At 38.0% G+C, this 25,917-nt stretch overlaps 4 protein-coding genes and 1 long non-coding RNA gene across 7 annotated transcripts; 2 read left to right on the plus strand and 3 right to left on the minus strand.

The window, feature by feature from the left end:
• Positions 1-62: 62 nt before the first annotated feature.
• Positions 63-1,495, plus strand: LOC110863574. The gene is made up of 5 exons (XM_022112919.2): positions 63-380; positions 465-559; positions 620-788; positions 868-1,024; positions 1,105-1,495. The coding sequence occupies exons 1-5, from the start codon at positions 214-216 to the stop codon at positions 1,336-1,338; spliced, it is 822 nt and encodes a 273-aa protein (XP_021968611.1). The 5' UTR covers positions 63-213; the 3' UTR covers positions 1,339-1,495.
• LOC118435185 lies at positions 1,433-2,135 on the minus strand. The gene is made up of 4 exons (XR_004834566.1): positions 1,998-2,135; positions 1,790-1,933; positions 1,578-1,714; positions 1,433-1,499 (listed from the first exon to the last, which is right to left on the minus strand). It is a non-coding gene; the product is annotated as an uncharacterized LOC118435185 (long non-coding RNA).
• Positions 2,136-5,740: 3,605 nt separating this feature from the next.
• LOC118435171 lies at positions 5,741-7,777 on the minus strand. 2 transcript variants are annotated; one of them, XM_035850666.1, is made up of 5 exons: positions 7,556-7,777; positions 7,137-7,455; positions 6,964-7,062; positions 6,877-6,904; positions 5,741-6,786 (listed from the first exon to the last, which is right to left on the minus strand). In XM_035850666.1, the coding sequence occupies exons 2-5, from the start codon at positions 7,395-7,397 to the stop codon at positions 5,867-5,869; spliced, it is 1,308 nt and encodes a 435-aa protein (XP_035706559.1). In that variant the 5' UTR covers positions 7,398-7,455; positions 7,556-7,777; the 3' UTR covers positions 5,741-5,866. The 2 variants fall into 2 exon arrangements, with proteins under 2 accessions (XP_035706559.1, XP_035706555.1); XM_035850662.1 differs by having other exon boundaries at positions 7,137-7,777.
• Positions 7,778-8,307: 530 nt separating this feature from the next.
• LOC110842903 (tubulin polyglutamylase TTLL6) lies at positions 8,308-12,590 on the plus strand. Of its 2 annotated transcripts, XM_035850636.1 has the most exons (15): positions 8,308-8,828; positions 8,917-9,073; positions 9,178-9,341; positions 9,418-9,500; positions 9,581-9,654; positions 9,734-9,778; positions 9,839-9,894; positions 9,984-10,112; positions 10,178-10,215; positions 10,314-10,392; positions 10,461-10,730; positions 10,841-11,326; positions 11,405-11,873; positions 11,949-12,077; positions 12,188-12,590. In XM_035850636.1, exons 1-15 carry the CDS (start codon positions 8,767-8,769, stop codon positions 12,230-12,232), a joined length of 2,286 nt encoding a protein of 761 aa, XP_035706529.1. In that variant the 5' UTR covers positions 8,308-8,766; the 3' UTR covers positions 12,233-12,590. The 2 variants fall into 2 exon arrangements, with proteins under 2 accessions (XP_035706529.1, XP_035706532.1); XM_035850639.1 differs by lacking the exon at positions 8,308-8,828 and having other exon boundaries at positions 8,947-9,073; positions 9,178-9,346.
• Positions 12,591-12,687: 97 nt separating this feature from the next.
• On the minus strand, positions 12,688-19,807 carry LOC110846338 (acetylcholine receptor subunit alpha-like 1). Its single transcript, XM_035850658.1, has 16 exons — positions 19,399-19,807; positions 18,087-18,359; positions 16,326-16,370; positions 16,089-16,134; positions 15,954-15,990; positions 15,831-15,857; positions 15,564-15,582; positions 15,384-15,455; positions 14,846-14,893; positions 14,726-14,767; positions 14,006-14,150; positions 13,847-13,930; positions 13,715-13,756; positions 13,153-13,651; positions 12,983-13,055; positions 12,688-12,901 (listed from the first exon to the last, which is right to left on the minus strand). The coding sequence occupies exons 2-16, from the start codon at positions 18,297-18,299 to the stop codon at positions 12,734-12,736; spliced, it is 1,560 nt and encodes a 519-aa protein (XP_035706551.1). The 5' UTR covers positions 18,300-18,359; positions 19,399-19,807; the 3' UTR covers positions 12,688-12,733.
• Positions 19,808-25,917: the final 6,110 nt, after the last annotated feature.

The following is a 25,917-nucleotide window of genomic DNA, read 5'->3' on the forward strand; positions in this document are numbered from 1 at the left end:
TCTGCGTTGTGCGATTTCTTCACCTTCTCAATCTCATAATCTTATTGGTTCTCATTTACTTCATAGTTCATACTTTATTCTAAAAATTCTCTGTGCAAAACTGCAAATTAATTGCATCATAGTTCTAATTTAGCACATTAAAACCAAGTCATCAATTTTATAGTCTAGTCAGTGAATTTTCCTATAAAAATCTTTAAAGATTAAAGAAATACAATGGATTTTCGAGACTTGTTTCGCAATCTCTTGGGGATAAATCGTGGATTTCTTCCCCCACCGACAGAAGGAAATAATTATGACACCCCAAGTAATCAAAATCCCGACAACAATATTCGAGGCCGACAAAACAATGCTCCGTTTGACTTCCCAAATCACAATCATAGGCAAGTCGTGACGTGATTTTAAATTCTATTACTTTCAGAAGGAATGTTCTCGTACATATTTAATTATTTAACTTGCTATTTTAGGTCAACTTTTGTTTTTGGAGAAATGTTCAACTCTATGGAAGATATGTTTAAAGAAATGGAACAGTCAATGAAAGATATCGATTCATTCTTTCAAGGTAATAATAAATAATCTGACGATAAAAGTAGGAAGTTGCATGCTAATTTTTGTCGTAAAGATTTAGGAAACCTAGACGGGTTTATTGGTTCACATCAGGAGGACCTTCCAAGTTTACCTATGCCATTGCAAAAGAGTGATGAAAATGTGAGAAACTGGGTTTTAAAGGAACCCGAAAAAGTACCTATTCTTGACAAATCCGAGAAAATAGACAAAGATTTGGATGATTTGTGAGTGTCATGTTCGGCACAATTTGAAATAAAAATTTGTAAGCTATTTGTAAAAAATAATCCTCCAAATTATATACAGATTTACAAATTCTGTGCTACCCTTGACTGACTTACCGGAGGCACCAAAGGACATTGTCCCATCTCCTCCTACTGCTAGAAGCAGTCAAACGCCAAGGTGGGGTGATATCCAGTCTAGTTTTGAAAGAGTGTATTCTACACACAGTTTCAAAAATGGGGTGAGTATATTAATTTGATTGATTTGTTATCTTATTATTCACAAATTAATCAAATCGGTTTTTGTCATACATGATTTCAGCGATGGGAAGGAAAAATAATCAAAGAAAATAACAATGGGAAAGAAATCACAAGCTACTCAAGAAATGGCGATACAGGAGAACAAGTGGAAACCACAGAGTTTATCCCGAATACGTCGGCTCCTCCTGAATCAACGTTCAATGAAAACCGGTTAATTCATCCAGGAGACAAGGAACAACAACAAGCGTTTAACCCATTTCAAATTTTCGAACGATTATTTAAACCCCGCCTGTAGCAGATATCGTACGCCAATTTAAATTGGACTACTGTCTTTAATTCTTAGCGCATATAAATATGTTTAATCGTCAATACCTACATCGGTATGTTGGGTATCATCAAGCCATCAAAAGTCTAATAAATTTACTAGTCAAAAGTCGTCGCGTGTGTTTCCCAATCCTATGATAAATAGCTGATTAATAATTTTGTGTATAATAATGCATGAAGAAACAAACTATTTATTTTATCTATCCGTACTTTGGATTAGTGGCGATGACTAGAGTGAGAGTGGTGTACATCAACCTTTTGCCCATTTACACGAAGCTCTGTATTGTTTGCTGCTTTCGATATTTTGACCTCCATGATATTACCAATTGAAATGGTGTGGCTTGGTTCTATATTGATTGGATTGAAACATTTTAATCAACCAATTGAAATTATATATAGAGGAGGACCTGTAGAATACGTACCTTGATCAGCATGTTCATGATTTTTATCATGCTGTTGTTGCTTCCTTGGTTGTGCAGAATAATGCCAATGCGAAGTGGGGCGATGATCATCATTCCCGTCGTGCGCGTTTGACCGTGGGTTTCCATAATTTATCGTAAATGCATCTAAATCCAACATATGACATTGCTGACTTACAATTTCTCGAAAGTTTGACTCAATTTAACATACCCAGTTCCTTTACTGGACTAACTGTAGGTTGTTCAGGGTGATATGAACGACGGTGCGATGCTGAAATATTTGAATGCGACGTATTTCCTGGATGCGATTGATGAACGTACGGAGGATGTGGCGTGGTCCTGCTTGTAGCTCCATGAAGCTTCGGAGTTGAATGTGGTAGCGTTGCTTTCTTGTTGGGAGCAAATGCATGAGAGTCAATTGCGTCGTTGGAGTAAAATATATTGACTTTGTCTTTAGTATTGTGATCATGTCCAATTGCTGTATGTTGTTGGTCAATTTGGATGGTTGGTATATTTCCAGAAGTGCTAGCAAATTTTGACGGAATCACTAGAATGCTGGTTAGTTCTTCTTCATCCAATGAAACCCGTGGTGGTGGTGGCCAAGTCCTTGGGTCAGATATGATCGGTTTTGACTTGAAGGATTTTGGAGTTCCAGAGGCCACAATAGTATCATTGTGGATAACGTGTTTGTCAGTTAGTGAAGGTGTACCTATTTCTTGATGGAAATTATGTGGTGGGTGCATTGTATTTTTTGTTGGAGAGTGTGACACCACATTATCATTGTTAGTATTCTGTGTATTGGTTGTTTGTGCAATTGCATTGCAATTATTACTGACTTCAACGTTTCTAATCTTAACACATTCGCCTGGCTTTAACATGGCAACATTGATCGGAGAGTGTTCCGTCAATTCCTTGTTAGGTGTCTGTTCTTGTGAATTTTCCTTTGGCTGTGACAGCGGTCGGACCGTAGCTATGGTCTGAATTTCATGAGATTCTGCTACTGTTTTATGGAAAGAGCCGCATCCATTGGGTATACTTTCTACCGGAACATAATTGGGGTTTGGAATAATTGAGTGCGGAACATGATGTCGGAACACGGTCACATGGCGTTGTCTCACATTTTCTAACGAGTCCTTCTTAATTATAACCCTGTCATATACATATATAGTCAACAAAAGAAGAGGTAGCGACGCTGTAAGAGTATAAAATAAAAAATGCATGCTGGCTTCAACCCGCTCAGGCTTAACCCATAATAATTATGAGAGTTGGAATTAAAGAAACTTCAAAAATAGAAAAGTAGGAAATTACCTGTCAACCTTAGAGAATGAAGGTCTCATAATAAATTGTGGTTGGGTGGGTTTAGCAGGTTGAAGAGAACGTGCAGGTCTTGGTTCCTGAGTAGTAGCAATTACAACTACGGGAGCTGGCGTTTCTTTACATGGTTCACATTCCAATGGGGGTGGACTAACAGCGTTTTCAATATTTATTTGTGTGCTGTGATCCGTCTGGATGTGCAAATTACTCGTAGCTGCATTTGCATTTTTAAAATGTTGTAACTCTTTCTGAGTATCATGATTTTCTTTTTGTGATCGACGCTCAATGTCGATTTTTGTCGTGCTCGTGGTTATTTCTATGAAACTTTTTAAAGAATCAGTTGTCTTTGGCATCATATTATCCATCGACGGGGACTGGAAGGCAGTGGTGACGGTTGTTGATTCAAGTGCAAGGGAAAAATTGCTCTCTTTCGGTAGTGATCGCGGAGGAAGAATTGTTGATAGCTGGATCACCAAAGAAGGGGCTGGATGATGATTGCGGTGATGGTCACTACTGTGCCTGCGTACCACGGGGGCAGATTGTACATTGACCGATATATTATTTGGCTGGGGTAACTGAACTGGCGGTGGTGGATAGTGTGGTCTATTATCAGCATTATTATTCACAACGACGGCGACAGATGTCGATGGTGTCGCAGGTTTAGAAATTTCTAAATGTATACACAAACCAAAAAATTATCTCAAAAAATATTCATCTAAACCTTAGTTGAGAATGAATGGAACAAACTTTTTTCAACAAAAATATTATAAAATGGTCCTCATACCATCACTCTTAGAAATCCAGTATTAAAATAATACCAACATTCATATATCACTTTACCAAAATGGTACTAAATAGTAATAGCTCGGTACTAATAATTAATAATAATTTTAATTTTAATAACTAGCGGTGGCACTTTAACACCGAGATATCAACACCAGCGTGGCTATACCCGATTTCTAACAGTGATTGTATCCATTATTATCATCATGATTTTTATTGTTGCTATTATTCGTACGCCGTTGAATGCTAGTCTCCTCCAAACCTGTTTGTGGTTCGCACCAACAAGGATCAGGAATGCATATTTCTTCTAGTCGACGACAAACTTGCTCATCAATGAATTTTTCAATGCATTTCTTGCACGAATTATTAATCCCATGTTTTCGTTTACGACCGTGGCGTCGTTTGTGGTGGTGACCTCGATAATGTCTTCGTGGGGGCAAAACTAATGGAATTGGTGGAGGAGGAGACTGCGGTTCTGGTTCGACAGTCTCTATCCTAATAGTTCGTGGAAATCGACCCCGTGTCATTTCACCTCGATTGATTGCAAAACTTATGGAATCATTTGAGGTCGCTGTGCCTGGTAGCTTTCGCCGTCGTCTACAAGTCGATCCGTATGAAAATGGTGTTTTCGGTTTACCTTCCATAGAGCGCGACCATAAATCCCCGTGATGAGTGGGATGATTTCCACCTCCCCAGAAGGATTGCATATTATTAGTTGTAGCAGTGTCCCTGCCTCCTTTCGTGACCCTCTCACTATTCCATGGCATATCCTTTTCTGGATGTACTGACAATTTTGGTCTCGCTGAAGGGGGAGACTTCATTGGTGAATTTGGGAGGTCGGAGGAACAAATAGAATTTCCAGCACTAAACAAAGATTTATTATTGGGCTCATCTGTATTACCAAAACCAGGCCCATAAAAGTTGCAATTGTTGTAATAAGGATGTTTCTCATTCTGCCCTCCGGACCCCATTTGTGGGGAGCTTGCAATTGGAAATCGAGGGCAAGGACAGCTGCATTTGATTTTTAGAGGCATCGGACACGGCCAACATGGAGGAGCAGGAGGAGGGTGTGACGGGGGCATAATTATTATTGGCGAAGGTGGCGACGGAAATATTGGAGGACATGGCCCACAAAATCTTGGGCGTAAGGGAAAGCAATATGGTGGTGGTGGAGGCATGGGGCAGCATGGGGTAGGACAGGGAGGTATGCATGGATAGCTGCAAGGGGGTGGACGGCAGCATGGTGGGCGACAACACGGAGGAGGAATGCAAGGCATGCACGGCGGTGGTGGGATGCATGGGGGCGGGGCAGCTGGGGGTTGTGGGCAGCAAGGTGGACGACAAGATGAATCCTCGATAAGTCTAATAACTCGGTTGGCCGGAGCAATTGGTCTGATTAGGGTGGGACGAAGCGAAAATGCGTTGTTGTAGGCATTCCCACTAGATTTTGTTGTAGGATCTAAAATGTGTTTTGCGTTAGTTAATTGCGGATTAACTGTTTCTATTGTTTTATATGCTGCTAAATTTCAAACATAATAAGTCAGAGTATACAAAGAAATTCTGTCATCATACCAGAATAATTTGAAGAGTATTTTTGGGAAGACTTTCGCTTTGAACTTGTGGAATACGATGAGGAATTTGATAGAAACATTATTATATTTATTATAGCATGATTTCTAGTAATCCTTAAGTTAGATTATTTACTTTGAACCACTGGGTGGTAGCGTGGGGCATTGTAACTTTTAATTTTGAAACAAACAATAATGATTGTTAATAATAATTAAAAATGAATGCAAATTGACTTCAATTTATAAATAACGTGTATTTCTTCTTAGCAACAACTCCTTGATAGCTGTGTATGATAAGCATGGGCAGTACTGATTTGTATTAAAACCATCACGAGATGTATTACAAGATGTAAATAAATAAGTATGTACAAATAGTGAGATTCAGTTCAATAAAAAATTTGAAATAACGCTGATTTTACTGAAATACATAATGTACGAAATTCCCATTGTTGTCATACGTGGGTATCAGAAGTCTAGCATTTTGAAATTGAGGTGGGGGCCGATGTCGATCTGCTCTGGCATGTATTCGGTGATGGTGAAGAATTTGAAACTCGTCATCCGCGATCACCGTTTCAGATGGAATAGACAGCGGAAACGTTGTAAAATGTTGTGACAGGTCCCTGGAAATGTTATCATGCAATGTTGTCATATTTTGACCAACGTCATCGTCATAATACCAGGGTCGAGTAGGCTCCAGTGTATTTTCATGTTGGTGTGAGAATCTTGTAAACTGATCCAAACTTTCAGAAGGTTGTGTTACATGAGGAAGATGAGAAAGTTCAGATAAATCCCGTCGTGAAAATTGTCTGTTAAAATCATCTTCAGCAATTGTGTCTTTCTGCAGAAACTGATGCGGTCTATCCATGTCGTACATCGAATCAGTCAGATTATTCACGGAGTCCTCATTTTGCCATTGATACTTTCTTGTATTATTATTATTCCCTGAACTGGTTCTAGATATTGCGGATGCGTGATGTTCTGAAGATTTTTTCTCTTGCAAATTTTCAAGCAATTTGTTTTTAAGGAAATCATCAAATTCTGGACATGTGTGCATTTGGCTTGTCGATGCATAAGCATTGTAAACTTTGTAGTTGTTGGAATACTTATTGTTATCGCGTGGCTTTGTTGTTCCTGCTGGCACTGAACAGTGTTTGACGAGAGAAGATAATGATTTTTGGGCACCTACTTCAACAAGTGGATAGTGTTTAACATTTGGATCAGAATTTGCAACTGCTTTTGCTCCAGTTCTCGTATCACTCAATTGATCAAATTCTATAGTTTTTGCTGAACATTTAGAACCGCTTCCAGGCGTATCGTTCGAGTTGGCTTTGGCACCTTTAATTCAAACAATGTATGAAATGTGCTTCACATTTTTTACACTATAAATTCAGTTTATTTGTTGGAATTAGCGTTCTTATATCATACTATTGGTCCCAGATGGTCTGCCGCTTTCCTGTAATTTATGTGTAAAGATTTGTTATTTAGCCACAAATTCATTATGTATTTATGTACCTTCTGATCCATCCTGTTTATGAACATTTTAAATAAATGTTCACTGTACCAGGTCTGGTCAGGATCTAGACAATGATCTCTCTGTGCTTTTTGCGAGTCCTTTTGGAAAAGGGAAAATAATTGGTGACGAAATACTTAAATGTAACTGTAAAACTAAATAAATGTGGCCTTACTTCATTTAGTCGATCGTGAAACATTCTGTAGAGTTGTCCTCCAATGTCCTTGTATCGATTTATGAATGCCAATAAATGCTCGCTGTCCACGTCCGCCTCTGCAAGCTCGTCCAATTCTAATTCGAAATCTCTTGTGCTCACCCCCATTTCCTGTGTTGGTTGGTTGTACGTGGGACACACGGGTGCTATCTGCTCGCATTCTGCCTTATACTTCTTGTAAAATGCATCTTCTTCCGGAGTTTTGCAGCTAGTCATTGGCATGGCTGTTGTTGGAGGTTGCAATGGGGAAATGTCTGAATTCTTGCAACCGACACAGCGTCTGAATGTATGTACAAAATAAATTAACGAGGTATTATATGAATAGCTTTTCACTTTAAACATGATAAGGATCACATAATAATTTTTCTAAGTTCGTATACTTTATATTTCTACACAGCGACCCACATTCTCTACTTGAAGTAGAGGTATTGATGTATGCAAGCTCGGAAGGACCGAACCCATCTTGAGCAAAACTGTAGGCGTAACCAAACTTGGTTTTCTTGTCCTCGTTCTGCAATCAACATGATATTGATGCGATAAACTCAATGTACAAAACAATAAACATAGAAATATCTGGTTCTATAATTTCATAATTTGTTATTACTTTCCGTTTCTTGATGTTAAATATATTGAAATTTTGTTCATTCACATTGATACTTCTGACCTAAACGAAAAAACATGGTTTATTTAAATATTGGCCTTGACCTTCCGACAGGCGTCTTAAGCCTATACAGCAATAAAACTCGTCCAGTCGTCCTGCACATACATGCCTAGAGTACGGGCCTATCACCACGAGGGGTGACCTCGGTCTCCCATATTCGGCGCATCTAAATCTTGTATCCAAGTTTGTCACCACCACATATTCGTCATACATCTGAAGTTCACTCGTTCGGCAGACTCGGATTCCGTTTATGTGATAAAGCTTTTGTGGATAACCCACTGAAAGCTTGAGTCGTGCCTGAAGTACCTCCATTAAACCCGACATGTTCTTTTTCTTTTCTACGTACATGAAACCGTTCTCGAGTAAAAATTATAAACATGAAACTCGTCAACCTTGTATTTTTTTACCTGCAGGAATGTGAACCAGAGTTGCAGGTACTCCAGTTATACCATTCTTGTAGACATAAATGTTTACTGGGTGACACAGACTCCAGTGATCCCTTTTTAGCATGATTGTATTCGATAATGTACTTATTGGATTGTAGTCTCAATTATTTATGTGATCCTCGGCAGTGAAAGTTCAGGAAGTTTGGAAGATATTGTCAGTCTATTATTACGCAATAACATACTGCAATTTGGACTAGGTGCATACATACAAAAATAAACGTTTCATAATAATTATGATTACGTATTTCACACGAAATTATGATTATTATTAGTCAACAAGTAAAAATATTTGCAACTTGTGAGGTTTCCATACTAATACTTTCTCCAAATTAATGACATTCATTCATGTATGTCTAAAAAGATGTAGGGCGTGTCTATAGTGTTTCTCAATGAAGGAGAGGGGACATGTCCGCCTCGTAATCACCCCACTGTTTTGTCTCCTCGTCACTTCTCAAGATTCCAAAAGGGTCCCAGTCAGTCAGGAATGATTAAGTCGAAGCCCATACTTAAGATCGACAACAGCAATGATGACTCCAAGGCTGAAAAGTGATCTTTAGTTTATTAAAATTTATGCATTTATTAATTGATGCACGATCAGATTTACAATAACATTTATGTATAATGACAATTCCAGGAAAGGGTTATTGGTTCTGGGCTGTCGATATGACGTGATACTCCGGGTGTCAATGGAAAACAACTTCACAGGAGTCGGAGAAACTGACTGTTGGTCCCTGTGCTGGAGTGATATTCCTCTGACAAATGAAAGAATTAACGATATGAAGAGAAAACAGGCACGTGTTTATCTCATTGTTTTTGAATATAGTCGAAACGACCTCGTTCACAATTCACCCGTGCCCAATATCTAATTCACATTCACATTCAAAACCACCTTTAGATTATCGGTGGACCAAATTCAGCTCCTACTCAGAAATTTAATCATTTTCCAGGAATGTATGAAATCTGTCGAAAAGATCGTTTATGCCGAAATCTCAATCGGTTACAACGCATATTTCCACGCGACTACAATTTTTTCCCAACCACCTGGGATCTTCCAACAGAGTTTCGTAATTTTATGCTGTTTCTATTAACTGAGAGCCAACTTCAGTCCGCTATGATTAATTTGTACGATTTACAGTATGACGGATTTATTGGATTATGGTAAAAGACATAAAAACACTACATACATTGTCAAGCCAGACTCTGGATGCCAAGGGAAGGGTAAGCAAATCAGATTTGTGTATTATGCATGTAAATAATCATATACGGATATGTATGTACATATGTGTATGCATTTATAGGAATATTTCTTGTCAGTAATTTAAAAGTGTTGTGTCCCTTTGCAAAATGTGTGTGTCAGTTATATGTGACTCAAGTGAGTAAATATTCTTTCATTTAAAATGTGTTTATTTATTTCACTTTTATCAAAATTGTGTCAAATTCTTTTGATATAGCCATTTCTTATTGACGGATTCAAGTTTGACCAGAGGATTTACGTTGTACTTTCGTATGCTACTCACACAATTTCAATTTATGAGTTTAATCTATTATTATTATAGGTTGTTACTTGCGTTGATCCGTTGAGATTTTATATACATTCTGACGGAATTGCAAGGTCCGTATATGAGAGTATTACAAAATGTTTTTTTAATTACTGAACGCTGTGTACAATTTTAGTAATAATTTTAGTAATAATGTTAATAGATTTGCAACAGTAAAATATCAAATGCCTTCCGAACAAAATCTGGACGTGACTTACATGCACCTGACCAATTACTCACTAAATAAATTCAGCGACGCCTTTGACTCTAACAAAAGTGGGGGAACAAAAAGGTATAGGCGATAATTCAACAAATAACGTTTTTTGCAGTAGTGTGCTTTAATAAATTTTACCACAGACCTCTGAGCGAGATTTATAGATATATGGGTGACATGGGTAAGAAGTAATACATGATAAAATATTAACCAAATGCAACGTCCGAAAGACATTCAACGTGCGTATGTAAAGTATTCATTTTCTTGTTAATTATGCAGGTTACGATGTCCAGAAACTGAAGAATGACATTGATGATATTGTTGTGAAGACCATTGTAGGAGTGGCTCCAACTCTCAGGTAATGATACACCGTGCAGTAGAACTTATTGTGACAGTCTTCTCACTGAAATTGGTCAACATTGTCAGACACACTTATCGGGCGACATTTCCGAAGAGAAACAAAGGTTGCTACTGTTTCGAAATCCTTGGATTTGACATTCTCATAGATCGACACTTAAAACCCATGTTGGTCGAGGTCAACCATTCTCCCAGTTTCAACTTGGACACAGCAGTCGACAGTAAAGTGAAATTCAGTTTAGTTCGAGATCTCTTTGCAATGATTTATCTTGGTGAGGATTCTTCTGAAGAGTTGTGGAAAAGTGATCCATTTACTCAAAAAAAGTACAACATTCAAAGGTTCGAATACAAAATATCCTGTCCAGTAATCTATATACCTTCAGAATACAAATATATGCATGCATTTAATGTATGTTGTAATTCGTCCCCTAATTTTTAAACTACAACAGACGACCTGGCACACCGCATGCAGCAACAATTCCAGATGCATTAAAAACTCAGTTTGCCCATGAAGAAAAATACAAAAATAACTTTAGGTTGATCTTCAGCGAAGACAATCCAGGAAAATATGGAATTTTTATGGATAAAGAATATTTCCTCAAAGACTATGAGGACGAACAGTTTTTAAAGCAGAGACCAGAACCTTGCATGCACGATGGATACAGTGAGTCCTTCGTAAAGGGGACTAAAACGCTGACATCTTTTCGACAAACTCAATACGGTCAAGTATATGTTGAGAGCAGGCCAGCATCTCCATATCCTTTAAATCATCAGGAATTCCTCAAATTCAAGTTCAACTCACAACTTGCAGCAGAAGCGGTCCAACAGCAATCGAAGGGGACCAAAGGACGGTCCCGAAAGAAAAAATGTGTGCTCGAAAATAAGAAACAGAGTAATGGATCTGCTGGGATATTTAACCAAACAAATTATTACGAGTAATTATACTTTCAGTTTATTAGTATTACTTATATTTCTTATCATTATTGCTAACAGAATTAAATTTTCATTAAAAGTTCCCTGCAAAAAATGACCAGCAAGATGACAGCACTTGGTCAACCACTACTAGAAGCTGCTACTACTGCTAACAACAAACTGACTCCAAGTCAACGAGTTCAAATTGCCCTTGAACAGCTACGAAAAACTAATATCGAGAAATTTAAAGCCATCACACGCACAAGCACGTCTAAGCATTTTGGCAACACAGCTAATACAGCGAATGGCACAGACATTGCTGAGATGACATCTCGACCAATTTCTCCTTATCTTCAAAGCTATTCTTTACTGCAAGAAAAACTCGTACCAAAATCGCCCAAGTATTGCACCTCCAGCGTCACATATAGACCGTCTTCCAGGGCCCATAAAAACGATAGCGTGTTATTCCTCGATACATCCAAACTTCCATCAGTATTTAGAAATGCTATGCAAGCCACACAACGAGAAACACTAACGAGGGGCAAAACTGCAGACAACGAAGTATTCAACGTGAGACTTACTACATAAATTATAAATAGGCATATATGTAGACTGCCCATTTGATTCGATTGGTCGAATTAACAGGACTCGTGTACATCCTATAGTGGCCCATTAAACAACCCATTTAAATCCCACATGGAAGCAAGGATTGAACGAATTCAGCGTTCTAATTCTAGGAAACGGACAATAGGCGTATTAGGAATTGGGGAGACGGTCCGTATAACATTATTATTTGCATTGTGACCTATGTACATATGTGGATATGCATGATTTGTGCAATGTGTTATTCATTCATATCTGAACTTTTGTGATTTAATTTTTAGGCTCAACACGTTGTAGAAATGGTAGCAACTCCACTGACTGACTAATTTGTACAACTTGCTTAGAGTGAATATATCTTGTTCATTTTTGCATTTTGCCGAAACGACACCAAATTATTGTTCTCAATAAACTTTTTGTACAGAAAATGCAGTTTATTTATTAGTTTAACAAACATGCTATTTACGCATACATACATATATTAATTTCGAGGGTTATTTACAAATTTAACACAGCATTTCCTCGTAATTAAATTTTCATTGATTTTTTAAATGCTATATTACTCTCTTAATCCTGCATTCAACTTATTCTTGAAAAGCTCTCAATGTCTAATAAATAAGAGTAGATTTATTGAGTATTAGGCTATATTTTGTGTTAGAAAGTATTGTGATTCTTACTTGATCATAACCAACACGAATTAAATTTAGCGTAGATATTTTGTGTGAAACCAAAAAAGTAAGAATTTTACATTGTATATTTTATATACATTGTGTTCGTTAAACAGTTTATTGTTTATATGATGTAAGGGATATACGATTTGAATCATTTGGTTAATCTTCTTCCGGACCCATCATCATCATTTTCTGCTTTGCAATTTTAGAATGCTGGAGATCAACCGGTTTCGTGGTGTCATATAAGCTTGGAGCAGCAAAAATAATGAGCACGGTCCCTAATACACAAATGGTTGTAAAAATCCACAGGAACAGGCGATCTAGAACCTATATTCGTCAAAGTCCGATAAAAATTGTATAAGTACCATCATGGAAAACTTGATGGAATGAGTAGTTTAAATCGCGTACCATAGCCACGTATTTCCAATCTTCTTCTATAGCTTCAAAGCGATCCTTATTTTTCATATGTTGAGCAACAAATCTAAAATGAAATTCGAAATAGTCAAATAAAATGTTTTCCATCTATTCTTAAAATCAGGTTATGCTCGTATTATATTGAAATTTCGTTCCAAATTTACCTGCAAGATGTTGCAGATTTCTCTATTTCCGTCGGGAACCTTCTAACGTCACCAACACTATGACGAAGGGCTTCGGACTCGCTAAGAAATATCGGCGAAGGGAGTGAAGGATAGAAGGGCATATCAATTTCTTGTGGTGGGTTGAACCCGTGAATGTGACAAATCTGCAGATTGGGCGCATCTCCGTTGTCATTGTCATCTTCTTCGTCTTCGTCATCTTTGTCGGGTCTCTTGATAAATAAAAACTTTGGGAGCGTTTCGATGAACACTGTTCGGACCCAAGGGGCCATTTTATGAGTGGCTGGTGACCGGTAGTTCACGTTAAGAATACAAATTGTTACCACTACCGAAAACGTGATTAGTAGCATGGTGAATAACAAAAATTTCCCCAAGAGTGGTACTGCAAGGGACGTGGGTGGGATAATTTCGGCCAACAAGAGGAAGAATACAGTAAGTGAAAGTAGAATGCTGATACACAAACTCATTTTCTCTCCGGAATCTATCAAAAAAATTATTCATAAGTGTAAGGAGAGCATGAATAATTGTATCATTTTTTTTGTACCTGATGGTAAGTAGAATACCAAAACTGAGAGGAAAGAAATACCTGCAACGATCGTTAAAAAATTCTTATTTTTGCCGTTAATAAATCAACATGTATTTCTTTATATATTCGAATTTGAAAATGTAAGCTCACCAACACAAGGAATTATGAGATTAACGGTGTAGAACAGAGTTTTCCGACGAAGGGTTATGTTGAATGTGATGTCCAAATAGGGCTCTATATTAATATTTACATTATTATCATATAAATTATTTTAAATCTTTTTGTCGGTGAAAGTGAGGGAAAATTAACCTTCACAGCAACTGTAGTATTTTTCGTTTCTTTTTGCTGGGACGCCCATTACGTCCCACTCCACTGAAATGTAGTAGTCTTGGAGGTCAATTCCCAAATCAATATCGGGCGAATCTTCCGTTTGGTTGATATGGCGTAGATCCACCTGAGGAAAATTCAACAAGTTAATCTACATTTTACCTTGTTCACGTAAATTATTGATTCGTTCATCAAAGGCTGACTGTTCCACGCCACCACTCGAAGTAGGAGGTATCACATGAAAGCAAATGCTTGAACATGCAACCGATTCTCTTTTTCGTAAGGGAGAATGCTCTCTGAGACTCCACTTGACTACTACTTTAAACGATGCGATTGTTTATTTGGGAAGGTGATTTGCTTTAATGTCTCTTCTTTTATGCAACAACTCTCATTAGCTGGCTTTAGATTGGAAAAAAAGTTGTGCGATTTAAGAAATTTAGGAACCACTGACTTTCCCTTATTTGTATACAACCTCACATTGCTTTTAGATTTAAAAAAATACATAGAAGAATAATTAGTATTTCAAATTGACCATGAATTTCATAAACCAGTATAAATTGTAGTAATAGCTTCACATTTGTTGATAAATTTCTAGCAATTTTGTTCAAAAATTCACAGTAAAAATAAAGAAAAAGTAGTCTAGCTGAGAATCTTCAGAGGTCCAAATTTAAATATGCATTATATAAAATTAATAAATCTTACCAAGTAACCGTCGTACGTCCAGGAGCCGAATTTTAAAGTGCACTTTAAAATTAGAGTATGTTGGAGTAATTAGAATTAATTAATTAAGTTGTAATAATTAATTAAGTTGTAATTACTTACTGTTTGGACATCGAAGGGAAAATATTCCACGTCTATCTCACAAGATGACTTGAAAATAGTAAACGCATTGCATTATAGTTTAGCCCAATTAATATGCAGAATTGTGAAATGAAATTGAATTGGAATAATTCGACTTTCTTTTCATAATCCAAGCCACGCTAGTTGTTATCCATTCAAACATTACCTCTTCCTTCCAAAAGATAACAGTTGGCGTGCAAGAAAAACTTCACTTGTGCTTGAGGAGTTGAACACGTCAAATCTCTCCGAATTTAGAAAACTATTTGTTTGCTCACTTTTTTGCATGATAGATTCAATTAATGAAATATTTAGTATGCTGATTAAGTTGGGTGAATAAAATTTAAAAGACGCCAAGTAGTTTTTCACCGACATTTACTCATCGCCTTTAATATTTCTTTTGTTTTACTTTTTGCAAGCTAAGTGTTATATTTTGTTTGCAGGATAATAATTTGCACTAGGTGTCTGTGGTTCTAAAAACCATTCTGCCTGATTGGTTAAAAATGCCCTGTAGATTAATTACCTTGTAAATAGCTGGAGGTGTCCATTTTACTGTTCCGGTGAAATTTAGAATAGCCTTCGTCATGATGGTAATCTTAAAGGAAAAATAATAACGTTATGAAACTGATACAAATATTTTCTACATGTGTATATACATGCCTGGACAACTGGTATGTCCGCATAATACAATAAATAGTCTTACCTCATAATTGCCATCCGCACTGAAAAATAAATTATAATTCTATAATTAATCAAATTAACGCCTCGAAAAATAGTTAATTAATATGAACCACATTATTAGCTCAATGGAAATTAAATTTTCGTATATTCGTCCGTATTAAAAGTTTACAAATTTAAGTAGCAATAAATTAGTCAGGCATGAGAAAGCACTTTCACCCTACATATTGTTCAGAGTGGGTAGCATTCTTAACCTAAAGTGCACGCTAACAACAAGGGAAAGACGACTCACTTATTATACAGCACAATATCTGGAAGCCTGTTTTTAATACAAAGGATAATTAATCACGTGAGGTATGACACATGAGGAACAATTGGAGCGCAATAAATACATCAATGTAACGTGGTCGCGTACCAAATATGCTCGGAAGGAACATGCAGGCTCTCCACGCCTGTAATTTAAAATTGTGTAGATTATTGTATAATTATAATGTGCATTACAATACTAAATGCCAGGATTATTTCTTAAGTCAATTAAATTGATTATTACCTCCATAATCCTCCGGATTCCAGCTAAGTTTCACATCTGACCAACTGAATAATGTTAGTAAATTAGTAAAAAATGGATACTTTCCTAATTTATTTAGCTTTGTAGACTGTTACCTCTGTTTCAACCGAGTGAGATAAGTGAAAAAATTCAAAGCAAAAATTTATTAAGTATCATGTTTATGCTGCATATGCTAATCACCACAACTTGAGAAGGAAGGAACACAAAAAAACTGCTCACTTGCTCAACCCATACGTTGGTGGTCATGATCTGGTTCTTCAAATTCTGAAAATCGCAAGACATTAGATCATTATAAGATTTCCATCGAAAAGATTAATGACGAGGTATTTCAAGGATTGCTGAATCACATCTTTCCGTCTGAATATGCATAAAGGGTTGTTGCATCGAAAAAAGGAGATTGAAGACATATGCACCAACTTTGACATGTGTGATATAACTATATGTAGACGTATCTGGTTAGCAGTATAAATTCTTTGGCTGTCCATCAGCTACAGGAGCATGTATAGCCAATTGTGCGGTTTGCTCTCAGTGTGTGGGTTTGATTGAGGAGAGTCCGGTCAGGAAAATGGAATTTGAGCGTGAGGTGAAAGTGGGATATTGGGAAATGAATGGGAGCCCAACTGGTTGGATGGTTGGTGTCGGGGAAGCAAGGATAATGGGATGAGCGTTGGAAATGGAATGGAAGGGAAAGGCAATAAAACATGCACGCTTGAGTGTCTGTGGATCAATCAATCACCTAATGATGGATGTACCTTTGCCACCATGAGAGCGAATGATGGTGCCGATATGGGTGCTGATTTTTCTGCCAGCAGCAGTTAGACAAGCGACTTCTGGTACTTTCCCTCCTCCTGCGGTTCCAATCCCGTCCTCGGGATTTTTCAGATGTGTCCTGTGTACTTATTTATTGCTCGTGTCATACATAAGCATTACCACAATGAGAAAGGGAAACCTCGTGTGAGTATTCTCGTCAATGCTCCAGAGTTATTTATTATTTGTCATATTTTATAATCGCAACGTACGTGATGCCAAATTTAACATTTGACTTTGTATAGGTATTCTTGACCCATTTATTGTGAATCTTTACACGCATACTGTTTAAAGAGCGAGTTATTTTAGCGACACAAACTACACGTGTATAGATACTATGAATGGACAAATTGTAATGCTGGGACTGAAATATACGTGTGTATGTATGTACACATACATACATGCATCTTCGCCATAAGGATCCAATTATTGGGTTTCTTTCGAACAACTTTTTATCTCTCAATACAGAAATGATCTCGCGTGGTCGTGCAATCTTATTTTTTTGATGGTGTGCTTTAAAAAACCGGATATTTGTTATTTTCTCCATTCTTTTATTCGCGCAAGCGAAGGAAAAAAGCGAAAGGGAAAATTGAACGGAGAAAAAGACAAGACGAGCTCACGATGGAATCAAGTCTCTTTATTATGCAAGATTTATCACAAACTCCTCTCTTCTTGCCACCAGCATTCCCTCATTGTGTGCGCCCGTATACTTCCTTTCAGGGAACATCCCCTCTTGCATTTTGCATGACAGAAAAGCACCAAAAACTCAACGGAAATGCAATTTTGTTGTCAGATAATTCAAAAATTACCCTCTTTCATTTTGTCTCCCTCGCCAACATTGCAAGACGTTGTGCTACAAACGTGAGCAGAGTCATTTGCTATAGGACATTTTCCCACAAAACTTATTTGCTCAATTACATGGCCATTGCTGATAAAGTTTGCACTAATGCGTATTATTATTATATAAGTACGACATTATCATGAAAATCAATTTTTGAGATAATTAAGCGCATATTCAGCTTTGTAACTTGTATATTGATATAAATAGGCCGAATCTCTGATTTGAACCTTTAACAAAAGACACATACAGCACAAAGACGAAAAATTAAAGAAAAGTACAATTTTTAGAAGACCGTAAAACACGGCGTTTTTAAGAACTTGTTAAAAACTTACAACGTCAATTAGTTGAGATAACTTGAGACCTAGCCTCACTGTGAGCCTGTCCGTATTGTTTCCAACGGGTCGTATGAGTCGGTTGTAATTGCTGAGAAGGTCGTCATACAAACGCTTAGCCTCCGGGTTGCCTTCGATTTTGGAAGGAATGAATCCGATGGCCATGACTAGCAGGGTGAACATCATTCTTCGTTGCAGCATCCAGCTCGCCATCCTTCACACGACGTGTATGTATTTATTCATGTGCTAAACTGTCACGTCCATGAATTCTTTCTGCAGAGAAAGTAAATATAAAATTGAAATATTGATGATGACTGAAGTGAATTCGTCAAATGCGGTTGACGGGTACGGTTTTTCGCACAGGGTCGTAAAAGTTTTACTACTTTCTCCATAAATTCGTGGATGCTAAAACAAAACTGTAATTGACATTGACTTTGAGTGATCTGAAACTCATTTTACACTCACATTATCAGCAAATATAATTGCTTCCGTTATTTTGTAACCCTCAAATTAATTCATTTCTCAAGCCATTGGCAGGCAACATTCAGTAACAATAACAAAACATTCTCCGACAGACAAAGTTAAAAGAACGCCGCGTGGGGTGAATTCTTTTGGAGTTTAAATATCGCTTTTGCAGATGTTTACTAGAGTTGCTTCGGCTGTCACTTTTTTGCCTAGCTCCACGTCATAACATGATTAATGGCATTTCTTAACATGGTCACAACATCCCAAATGCCTGTCAACGGCTATAGAATTCGGGCAAAACTTCTTGGGTGAGAGAAAGTTGGGAAAGTCGTCTATCTGCACTACGACGGCATTATATGCTCGGGTCTATTATTAAAATTGTGCTGATGTATCCTTCAATTAAGTTTAACTCAATCAAATTGTGTCAATACAACGATCAATCAAGTGCAGAGCTTAACTTTGTAAAGTAAAAGGGGCGAGTTTCAATGCATAAAAATGTTCCATGCTCTGAATTTCCTGAAGAGTGTAGACTTTGTGGAAAAAACGGTGGTGAACAATTCTTTGAAGAGATGCTTGCATAAATTGTATGAACTCTTTTGAAACAAGTGTGCAGTCAAATGAGAGACAAATACCCAAGCACCACGTAATTATGTTTATCCCTGCTTTGCGAGTTCATGATTCCGATAAATTACAGGGTACTCAATTCAAGTGTTTAAGTAAAAGTTCAAACACACAGACAAGATCGAATACTTGAACAAATCCATAAAGCAAATCCGGGAGGACAATCTATACTGCAACCGGCAACCTTTATTGTACATTAATTGCTCGTAAAGCATGAAATGCTTACCTTTACAAAAGTTATAGGAATGACTATAGAGCTCCCGATATGCTTGAATGCGAAAATAGAAGGAGGCTACCTTCCACTGATTCCTTATTGAATTTTATTCGCGCTGGTTATTTTTTAATTGTTTCAGACGAACCAAACAACATGAGGGATTTGTGACAGGAACAACACGAAGGAAAGCTCTCACAGTACTGGGAAGCTACAGAATTTTGAGGGCAGAAGCTCCTGAAAAACGAGACGTTCCTAGATTTAGTGGGACTGAGCACGGGAGAAAATTCGGAATCCTCGCTCCACAAGCAGTTGGTCTTAGGGATCTGAAAAGCGGAGCGAATTCATGTGGAGGAGAGGAGAGAGAAGCAGAAAGCCAACGTCGGAGTGGCTCCAGCTCAAGGAGCAGACTTCGATTGAGAAGTACGCAAGACTGGAGAGAGAAAGTCTCCTCTGCTTTCTCCGCGCTCGCTCTCCCACTGCGGATGGATCCCCACCACTCTCATCCACACACGACTTCTTCCTCACCAGAGGAAGGGCCCAGTCAGGGCAGGGCCATGTGTGACTCTATCTCTCCAAATCGGATGCATAACAATGGATGGACACAGAAAGTGGTCCACAGAGTCTCCTATGCCACCATCGTCCCAGGCGAATCTATGTAGAGGAAAATGTTGTCTGACATTTTTCGAAATTTGGATTCTTCCGTAGACTCAACCACTCGCATGAGCGTTTTGTTCATGGGTCGAAATACAACGACCCAACTCTTATTGTTAAGATTGTTTTTATGCTTTTTCTTTATATTCCTCCATTTGTTTTCTATTACTCCAACTCTCACCACTGCACTGCCGAAAGTATGTATAGCGTCGTTGGGTGGATGTGTCCTTTTTCAATTTATTTTTCAAGTGACACAAGAGTAGTTACGGAATGTAACAACTATCTTGGTGGAACTGTTATTGAAAGAAAATGTTCTTCACTTCTTTTCCCTCTTCTGCTTGACTTTCTTCTCCGTCCAAAAATAGCTATTCCACTTTCACAGTGGCATGCAATTTTTGCACTTTTCGGGCCGTTCAATTGCAGAATTGTGTCTTGCACAGAGTATTTTATATTCCAAAGTGATATGAAAAACACCAAGAGTTTATGTTATTCCCGAGTCTCAAGAAGCTGTCCACAATTACGTACTTGCAATTTGAATGAAAAATGAATTTGGTAGCGTTGCGTAATTCCACAATTGTCTGTTTAGTTTGAATCGAATTCATGTGTTTGTCTTAAAGATGAAGTGAAGCACTGAATATGTAGAAGAGTTACTCACATGCGTTTTTATGTAGAGTGCAGAAGGAGCACAGCAGAGAAAGAGGAGAGAGAGAGAAGATACACATATGAATCATCGTGGAAGGGATAAATGGCATGAAAAAATTTAATAACTAGAGTCAAATCCAGTGCTGTACTGCCATACACTTTCCCCTCATCTCTGAACCCTTCCGTAGTAAATATCTAGGAATTTGTTGTCATCTTCCTCTTTTTCTTTCTCACTTTCTCTGTTTATACCCTGACATTCTATTCCGCTGTCTTGTTATTTCGTGGTAGACGGGTCGAGGTAAAGTAAGGCGAGTGGAAAAGAATCCAGTTTCAGGGGATGGATAGGATAATCTTGAACCATTGCATTGCATTACTCAAGAAAGACGACGACGACGACGGAGAGAAAAAGTTGCTTTCTTTTTCGAGAAATCATTACGTTCCCTCGCATTGGAAACTGAAGACAGAACTGGGTGGCTATAAAAGTCATATATTTTTCCCCATCGTAATATCACTTTAATAACTCAGTCAGTCGTGTCAGCTATCCAGAAAGCCCAGCCAGTTTAACTACTTCCATCACACTCTCTCCCTCTCTCCGCCACCGACGACGCCGAGACTCGGCTTCATCTCTTGGAAAATGCGACTTGGATTCAAGGGTGGTTTTGGTGGTGGTGGGAGCACCAAAGTGGAAATTGAACCAGTTTGGTGGGAGAAACAGTGGAAGCCATTTTCCCTTCACGAGGAACCACCCACTCACTTAGCAGCAAATGCAGGAAAATGAGGTTGCTTTCCCCAGAAAAAGGACGGCTGACATTACTGCTGGTTGTTTGATTTGTAACATACGCAGGGACAAACTCTACTCATAAATTTTAATTGCCAGTTCCAGTCAACCTCGGCTGGGGAACGACAGCACACCCGTCAGCTCAAGTGCTCCTTCCTTATTTGTGGCTCTGGTTTTGAAGTTGATGTGATGTTGCAATATGCAATAACGGTCAACTACATATAACCACCGTCCTTGGTCTCTCACGTTTTTTGGGACTTTTCTCTTTTGCTGTATTATTAATAACTTTTCAGCTTGGGGCCAACATGCAACATGGTTTGGACCACAATCTTTTGACGTCCAAGAAGAAGGTTGATTAGAGAAATAGTAGAAATAACTTTAACCCAACAAGCCCGCTTATTCAAGATGACTTCGATCGAATGAAACGCACGATCTGAAACTTTCCACTTCCAGCAAAACTTTTGAATAGCTCATTGCAAAAGTTTGTACACAAAACATACAAGCTAAGAAAATCCCTAACCACTATCTGCAACGAGAATGATGCTGGTTTACTATCCTAAATAACATTCATCATCAATGGTGCCACACAGATGTTGTTGCTTAAAAGTCTTGTAGCATTCTGACATTTGAAAAGGAACAATTGTGCGTTATGTAATAGCACTTTAGTATTAATTGCATTGAAGCAGTGTATGAAAGTGGGTTTGAATTACGTATTTTAGATTTAAGCTGAAGGATTGTTTGGTTTCATAATCTCCAAGCATTTCTAGAAGATTTGTTGTAACCGAATTGCAGGTTAAAATGTGCTGACCTCGTTGGTTATATGCTCAAAGTCTTCACAATCTTCACACGCTTCACAATTTCTTATTTCGACCTCAGAACTTTGGTTTATGTGCAAGGCACGTGGGCAGGTCGTTTCCTTCTTGTCGGGTTTTTCCTCTGATAACAGAGTGGAATTGTGGGGCTGTGTCTGCCACATGTCGTTGATAAATCTAGTCGCGGTGATTCACGGCTTTTCTGCCATTGATTCTGTAAGTAATCTAATCCAATCTGGATTTTTAGGACGGATCAACCTTGCAATACAAAACCTTCTTGTGCTTTGTTAATTTTATCACAACATTGATTACTTTTCCTCTCTTCTCGTTATCACGAATGCATTATATAATTTGAGAAACAAGCCTGTTTTCAGTGGACTCAAGCCTCAATCTCAATGGCTGAGTGTGGATACCTGCTAAGCTTGACCATGGAATACTTAATACCTGTTACGTAATACTTGCGTAATAACATTTCTTGGAACTATTTTATAGCTCAATATCATTCTGTAGATGAGAAACATCGATTCGATTCTATAATAGAAATACGTACGTATATGTACTATATTCGTGATTGAGCATACCATTTAGATTTACTGATTACGGTTTTGATATATTATTAAAGATTTGTCCTTGGATCTAGCAGAGTACGTGGGCAGAAATAAATTTGATTTTCCCATCCTTAAAGCCCACATGAAATATACTGACAGTTTGAAGGCGATAAAGTTGACAAAATAATAAAAATGCACTTGGATTTTAAAAATTCACTCTTGTACTCGACTCTACATAATCCAACATCTGCCCCAGAATTTGAGTAAAAGTTGGAAGGAAAAGTTTTTTTCTTCAAAGAAGCAAATATGCATGTGACACTCTTTGTGCCCTGAACTAGTCTCTGTATTAGCTGGAGGTTTTTGTGAGAGAAAGATAAAGTCACTTAATGTTAAATTGCGACAAGGGATTTAGCCTCCTGTAAATCGCATAATTTGTATATAGCTTTGAATTCCCAAAAAAAGAGCCTGATTGAACATTGAACAGCATCTCGAGCTAAAGCCAATGGTGGCAGATTCGCAATTTGACTTACCAAGTTACAAATAAGTAAGTTGAGAAATAAAATCTCAACTTTCTTTCAACTTTTGTCGTGTCTGGGGCGGTGAAAGTCGTGAAACACTTGTCTGCTTGGGACAAATGAACCGTCAGGATTTTTGTTTAAACGCATATATAACTAAATTCGGTTCCCATTCAAAGCATGGACAATGGTTCTGTGATTGAACTCACTCGTCATGTTTGCTACAGCCACGACGACAGGTTGGAGTAGATGCAGACGGGACAAAATCAACAAGACCAAAAAGTTTTATGTCGGAACCTCCTGGCAAAACTGTGTTTGTTCTGCTGAATAAAAGATAGAAACAAGAGTTCCAGCCTTTAGTATTAACCTTTTATACTAAAGTTGAGCAGGATATGTACTGTGCGGATGGAGCCTAATGGTGAAAAACCGTAGGCCTCAGGACAAGAGAGTTGGTTGGAGAGAGGAGAAATGAATGGTTTTTCACTATTAGGCTCCACCCGCACAGGACATATTCTGCTCAACTTTAGTATAACATTCTCTTCCAATTCTTGCTTGGTACATTTCCAACTTTCGGAATTCGAAACCCAGTTTTAGTTGTCAAACTGCACGAGATGAAATTGTTCAAATGGCTGGCCAGATATGTGACCAGTCACAAACTGCTCTTTTGTTTTCTTTTCCCTTTCAAATCTCCTCGGGTGGAAGAATTTAGGATCGAGGGCCAAGATTTTATGAAAAGATTGTACCTTATGTGCACACGTTTGACGCATTTATATACATATGCATACATATATGTGTGTAGGTATAACATATGCAAAATTCTAGAACAAATATCCAATAATAGATATTTACAGTGTGTGCTATATAAATATCTATTTTTTTAAGATTCAAAATCTAACTATTCATGAACATTACAAAAAATATTAGTGAGGGATAAAAGTAAATAAACAAGAAAATTGGCAAAAAAATTATTCATTTTGGTTAAGAAAATAGGATGTCAGTCTTGCAACATGATGAACAACGAATGCTGCAAAAGTGCCAATCTCCACTTACAAGGGACACTCACGACCTGTCGTTTGAGTCCAGGGTACCCACTATGTTTTTTAGAATCTACTAGGACCCCAGATGAAGGATTCGTTCATATTTCCGTGTAAAACTCATATTTGGCGTCGTGCCGTGGCGCCAAATTTGTCAAATTTGAATGTTTTTATATTTGAAACCACCATAACTTTTGAAATCCTGGACGGATTTTCAAAATTTTTGGCAAAAATCATGACAAGGAGTTCAACTTTCGTATTCCATGAAATTTTTTCCAAAATTATCACTTTTAACTTTTCGCAAAATTTCGTAATTTTCTTAGAAATGGAGGTTGGTCGAAAAAATGCTAAAAATATTTCAAAAATTAGAAATTTTGTATTTTTATTTTTTTGTCAAAAATTTCTACTTTTGTGATCATTTTAAGCATAAAATTTTGAAAATCCGACATAAACTGCAAAAGTTATGGGCGTTTGAAATTGGTCGAAAATACAAATTTTTAAGTTTGGCGCCACGGCACGACGCCAAATATGAGTTTTACACGGAAATATGAATGAATCCTTCATCTGGGGTCCTAGTAGATTCTAAAAAACATAGTGGGTACCCTGGACTCAAACGACAGGTCGTGAGTGTCCCTTGTTAGAAGTCTGGTCTGTATTTAGTTAATTTCGTCCGAGCAGAATTTCCTATCGCCATGATAAAATATCAACAGTAGTTGGTTCGCGATGTCGTAATGAAAGACATAACTTGACAAATAGGAAGTGAACAGTTTCCTCCTCTGACTTCCTGCTGGTTTTGGAAGTTGGGTGGTGGAATGTGGAGAACAATTAGTTACCCTGCTCTCTGGCTCTCATCCCGACAAGTCAAGCCAATATCAAATGCATGAGAACTGAACCAATGCATATCCAAGTCCGTCTAAAAGTTATAAACAACTTAGTGGAAAGGCGTAGTTGTGGGTGTACATAATTTTCTCATTCTTCCAAATGAACTGAATGGAAAGCCATCATTACTGGAATTATTTCAGTCAAGAGTGCGGCTCATGTTATGATTTGGAAATTAGATAATGCAGAGACAGAGCTACATAACCAAATCTTTTGGCAGAATCTGAGATGGGAGAAGGACCGTCTAAACAAATTCCTCTGCTACTATGAGATGTATGTGTGCATGCATGTGGGTTGGTTCTTTCTACAACTAACATTGTCCTCGTAAGGACAATGAAATAAGACTCGCTTTGTCCAGGAGGGTATTATATATAGGAAGCGAGTATCAGTATTGTGGGTGGTGGTGCAGTAATAGTCGTCACGAGGAAGGAGAATATTTGGAGATTACCCAGAGAAAGTCGGACCAAAAGGCTGTGCTCCGGCACTCGAAGGTTGGTTGGGACTTGAATTTTGGAGATACGGTTGAAGCAGTGGAAGGGTTCGGGAAACGACGACTACGACTCTGCCTCCCCCTCCTTGGCGGCGGGCACATTGCCCCAACCATCCAACCTCCACCACCACCACCACCGCTGCTGCTGCTGCTGCTGCTCCTCGTCCATGCTTTCACCAGGC

This window comes from Folsomia candida, unplaced genomic scaffold, assembly GCF_002217175.1.
Source record: "Folsomia candida strain VU population unplaced genomic scaffold, ASM221717v1 Fcan01_Sc001, whole genome shotgun sequence".
NCBI lineage: Eukaryota > Metazoa > Arthropoda > Collembola > Entomobryomorpha > Isotomidae > Folsomia > Folsomia candida.